General features: G+C 40.6%; 1 protein-coding gene across 1 annotated transcript; it reads right to left on the bottom strand.

Moving 5' to 3' along the window:
- Nucleotides 1–1,186: 1,186 nt before the first annotated feature.
- On the bottom strand, nt 1,187–4,486 carry LOC104952366 (C-C motif chemokine 20-like; the record flags this gene model as incomplete). The annotated part of the gene is made up of 4 exons (XM_010779175.1): nt 1,187–2,177; nt 2,260–2,338; nt 3,562–3,709; nt 4,357–4,486. Coding segments are annotated over 3 exons (317 nt in total), but the record flags the coding sequence as incomplete, so codon positions are not given.
- Nucleotides 4,487–5,514: the final 1,028 nt, after the last annotated feature.

The raw sequence follows: 5,514 nt of genomic DNA, 5'->3' as shown, positions 1-5,514 counted from the left end.
CGGCCCTCCATCACTCCACATTCAGAGCCGCCCAGTTATCTTTCTGTCCTGATAAACACAAGAGGAGGGAATGTAAGGAAACGGCATGCAAAACTCCCTTAATATCATAAACAACACCTTAGCTTAGATTTGCTGGATCAATTTGATTTGATTACATTTATGGTTACTTAATCAGGGTGGAAGAAGTACTCAGATCTTGTACTTGATTAAAGTAGAAGTACTCAGATCTTCGTAGTAAAAGTAGAAGTACTCAGATCTTGTACTTGAGTAAAAGTAGAAGTACTCAGATCTTGTAGTAAAAGTAGAAGTACTCAGATCTTGTACTTGAGGCTAACTGCCAAATAACTGCCAAAGTTACTAACAGCCAACTACTAACAGCCAACAACTACTAACTGCCAACTACTAACAGCCACCTACTAACTGCCAACTGCTAACTGCCAAATAACTGCCAAAGTTACTAACAGCCAACTGCTAACTACTAACTGCCAACTACTAACTGCTAACAGCCAACTACTAACAGCCAACAATTACTAACTGCCAACTACTAACAGCCAACTACTAACTGCCAACTACTAACAGCCACCTACTAACTGCCAACTGCCAAATAACTGCCAAAGTTACTAACAGCCAACTGCCAACTGCCAACTGCCAACTGCCAACAGCCAACTGCTAACAGCCAACTACTAACTGCTAACTGCCAACTACTAACAGCTAACTGCCAACTACTAACTGCTAACTGCTAACTACTAACTGCTGCTAACAATAGCTGCTTTCAGCTAGTTAGCTGTTAGCTCAGTTAGCAATGCTAACAGGACTGGGCGCTAGCACCAGGGGAGTGTTTGTGTTTACACCGTTAGCACAGGAGCTTGGATAAAGAAGTTTTCAGGACTAGGACCAGGACCAATGTCGGCCCACATCATAACCGGAGGAGCTAGCAATGGAGCCAGGTAAGTCATATTAGCTAACTTGCTTTGTCTTGTTGTGCTTGATTATTGACTGTTAGCAAAGTAATATTTGCCATTTACAACAGTGGTGAGAATTGAACTGTAAGAATCTGCATAATGTTGCTTTAAATTCTGTCACTGTCTGCCTCATCTATTGACATGTGGGTCCTTCTCCACTCACCTGCCAGACAGCTAAATAAAAGTGTACTTTGTAATAAAAAGACACACAGAGACACAAAAGATAACCAGAAAAAACAGTTTTTGTTATTATTTCAGATTAATTAATAAAATAGTTCACTTGAGATACTGTGTTTTAACATACAGTGCATTCTTCTACAATACTTGTGTGTTACACACAATTGAGCCCTCTAAGTTGTAACAGCCTTGCCATGTGGTGAATTTAATTATGAATACTTTGGCATAGTTTAGTGACAAACTATTTGTGGAAAAGACACGTGTAAACTGCGAATGCGTAAATATTGAAATCTCTAGTCTGAGGGCCTCATCTTAAACAATGGACGCTGATTTCATGCTTGGTTTACAAACGTTAAATATACAGAGTGGACAAAATAGCAGGAACATTTGATCTTTAAGTGACAGGAAGTTGTATGCAGGTGAATTCTCTCTGACCCCACTTTGATTTCACCTGTTTAACAGTCAAATACAACAGGTCAAAGCCTGAAGAATAATTTTCAAACTTTAAGACAACTATAACCTGGGTTTAGCCAAACAAAGTGCAAATCAATTATTAGAGAAACTTTCCCCGATATTCTGCACACTCATGGACAAAACCCCATCTACTTTACCCTGTGCAGTTTTAAAAAACACATTACTGAAGGTATACATGTCACACATAAGTATATAGTCTTGCTGATGTACAATATTCTATAAATATCACTGCCTGTTGCTTAATTACACATTTTTCCACTGGTTTCACATCGGCCTCCAGAAGTTATGTTGCAGAAACGCTTCCAGGCCAGTAACAGTATGAGCCATTTCAAAACAAAATCAATTATCTACATGTAAATATACTCCTCTGTTGAGACTGTCCCAGCCATGTGTTTGAGAATATTTCAAGCAGAGTTCATGTTTAAATATCTAAAGCCATTTAAATATATTGCTGCCCAGGTCTGGTCCCCGGGAGACAGATAGTGAAGAGATAGAGACACGAGACGACTGGAGTCAGCAGGCTGCGCCGGGGAAAGGTGACGAGCTGCTGAAAGTTTACTTGGCCTGCGGAAAGGTAAGCATAAATGTGGGATTAGACATTTGACAGAGGTACCTTTCACAAATACATTCACTGAAACAAACGTACTTATGACTATGAGTTGTCCTCCGTATTTGACGGCCCTCCATCACTCCACATTCAGAGCCGCCCAGTTATCTTTCTTGTCCTGATAAACACAAGAGGAGGAAATGTAAGGAAACGGCATGCAAAACTCCCTTAATATCATAAAACAACACCTTAGCTTAGATTTGCTGGATCAATTTGATTTGATTACATTTACGGTATTAATCAGGGGTGGAAGAAGTACTCAGATCTTGTACTTGATTAAAAGTAGAAGTACTCAGATCTTGTAGTAAAAGTAGAAGTACTCAGATCTTGTACTTGAGTAAAAGTAGAAGTACTCAGATCTTGTAGTAAAAGTAGAAGTACTCAGATCTTGTACTTGAGTAAAAGTAAAAGTACTCAGATCTTGTACTTGAGTAAAAGTAGAAGTACTCAGATCTTGTACTTGAGTAAAAGTAGAAGTACTTAGATCTTGTACTTGAGTAAAAGTAGAAGGACTCAGATCTTGTACTTAGTAAAAGTAGAAGTACTCAGATCTTGTACTTGAGTAAAAGTAGAAGTACTCAGATCTTGTACTTGAGTAAAAGTAGAAGTACTCAGATCTTGTACTTGAGTAAAAGTAGAAGTACTCAGATCTTGTACTTGAGTAAAAGTAGAAGTACTCAGATCTTGTACTTGAGTAAAAGTAGAAGTACTCAGATCTTGTACTTGAGTAAAAGTAGAAGTACTCAGATCTTGTACTTGAGTAAAAGTAGAAGTACTCAGATCTTGTACTTGAGTAAAAGTAGAAGTACCAGAGTGTAGGAATACTCTGTTACAGTAAAAGTCCTGCATTCAAAATGTTCCTCAAGTGAAAGTAGAAAAGTATTCTCATCAAAATATAGTGAAAGTAGCGACAGTAAAAGTAGTCATTGTGCAGATTGGTCCATTTCAGAATAATATATATGATATGTTTTATAATGATTGATCATGAAAGTGTTCTCAAAGCTGGTAAAGGTGCAGCTAGTTTGAATGACTTTGTATACTGCAGGGTAGCTGGTGGATTTACTCCAGGTGGAACTAAAGTCTGATTTAACACTTGATTATATTTCACATCATTCATCCACATCTGTGAAGTAACTAAAGGGATTAAATACATGTAGTGGAGTAGAAGTACACCATGTACCTCTGATTTTGGAGTAGAAGTACGAAGTAGCACAAAATGGAAATACCCAAGTAAAGTCCCTCAAATTAAACTTAAGTTCAGTACTTGAGTAAATGTACTTAGTTACTTTACACCACTGGTATTACATTGAACATATTGTGTGTTTCTGGAGGTCACATTACCTCCGCCATGACGGGCAGGTTGTCGTGAGGAAGAAGCCACATGGTCCGGCGGGCTTTGGTTCTCTGTCTCTGCAGGAGCTTTCTCAGCAACCTCTTCACCTTCCGGTCTCTGGGGTCTGCACACTTCACCGCCTTCTTCGTGTAAATACTATCAAAACAAACACACAATGGTTATTACACAACACAGGATGGCAGTACAAGGTTTCCGGAAACACCAGATTGGCTACAAAAACAATGAATCAGCAATAATGTGTTCGACTAAAAAGACATCTGTCAGGTCTGAATCACAACCTTATGCAACATGACAGGAAATAAAGTCAACCAATGTTAGGAAGAAGTCGAACTGAGTGCAAAAGTGAAGAAACATGAACAAATGGTGGTAGCCTCGCTGATAAATAGAAGACCAAAGGAACTTTCTTTATCCACTCTATAAGAATTCTATGTTTTTGTTAATGGAAAACAAGCTCCCCATTCCCCAGCTACATCAGATTTCCCCGACCTGCTGGAAACAATAGGTATCACAATGCAGAGTGGTTACTTTAACCAAAGCCTGCTGTTCTGAGTGGACGGCTGCGGCGGGGCTCAGCTGGCTCGGAAGGTATTTTCAGATGGCTTGTTATTCCCACATATTTCCTTTCTTACTTCCTTGGCAAATGCAGCTCCGAGCCCTGCCATAACAACATGACCTGGAAAGATGACAATGTCTCTCAGCTCTGCCCTCCTCTAATGAGAGGCATATTTTCCATGCCTGCAGATTGCTCTTTAGCTCCAGGAGTGGATAGTTGAAATACTTGCATGATGGCTTGTATACTGCAGTCTGGCCCCTCCGTCTGCACCTCAAACCGCAACACATCTTTGGTACGCACCTTGCCCTGGGAGTACAACATGCAGCACTGGACATCCCTTTGCATCTGCACACCTTTACCTGGGGGGAGAAACAAGCGCAAAAAACATTAGGAGAAGGTGTTAAACAAAAGCAATGAACAGTTTTATAGTGAAGTTCCTGTGTGTCAGGCTCAATTATTTATGTTGGCTTCCTGCGTTTAATTCACACCTTTTTATAGCTTTACTTCACCAGGTGATCTCGAAGTGAAAATATTTTTGTCTCAAGTGAGAAAAGAACATCTTGACATCCAGAAAAGTTTCTCACAGTCTGCATTATTGCACAAATACAAAGAACACTAGATACAGAAACCTTTTTGAATTTATATTTACTGCACAGCATCATGTTTTTAGACACTATGAAGTCAATAGCTGGATGTTACCAGAGAGTAAAGCAGCTTCAGTTCCCTTCAGAAGGTAATCTGTTGTGCAGAATGTGCGCATGCCATCGAGTTACACACACACACACACACACACACACACACACACACACACACACACACACACACACACACACACACACACACACACACACACACACACACACACACACACACACACACACACACACACACACACACACACACGCACACGCACACGCCACACACACACACACACACACACACACGTGGATACACACAATTACACACAAGAATGTCAGAGGAATTACAATGGCATCCCATTGTGCTGCAAACATACTACCCTGGCAGTGAAATGAGAGACAGGGAAAGTGAGAGAAAGAGAGGGGGAGTGTGTGGAGGCTGTGCCATGATGCCTGTTCATCCAAAGCAAATGTGTAAACAAATGAAAGTGTGATGGAAGCAGCAGGAGCAGGGAGAGCTGTAAATGAGGACAGTGCTGCCACACATGATTCCACATCATCACCACGCTGCCACAACATTTAGAAAACAGAGAGGACGCCGTCACACACACACACAAACACACACACACACACACACACACACACACACACACACACACACACACACACACACACACACACACACACACACACACACACACACACACTGTGTTGTTTGATCGCTGGACAGCATCATGTCGCGTTACACA

The sequence above is a fragment of the Notothenia coriiceps genome, unplaced genomic scaffold, assembly GCF_000735185.1.
Source record: "Notothenia coriiceps isolate Sejong01 unplaced genomic scaffold, NC01 NC01_scaffold00019899, whole genome shotgun sequence".
Taxonomy (NCBI): Eukaryota; Metazoa; Chordata; class Actinopteri; order Perciformes; family Nototheniidae; genus Notothenia; species Notothenia coriiceps.
Note: the sequence above shows the minus strand (reverse complement) of the source record. Positions and strands in the feature narration are given on the sequence as shown.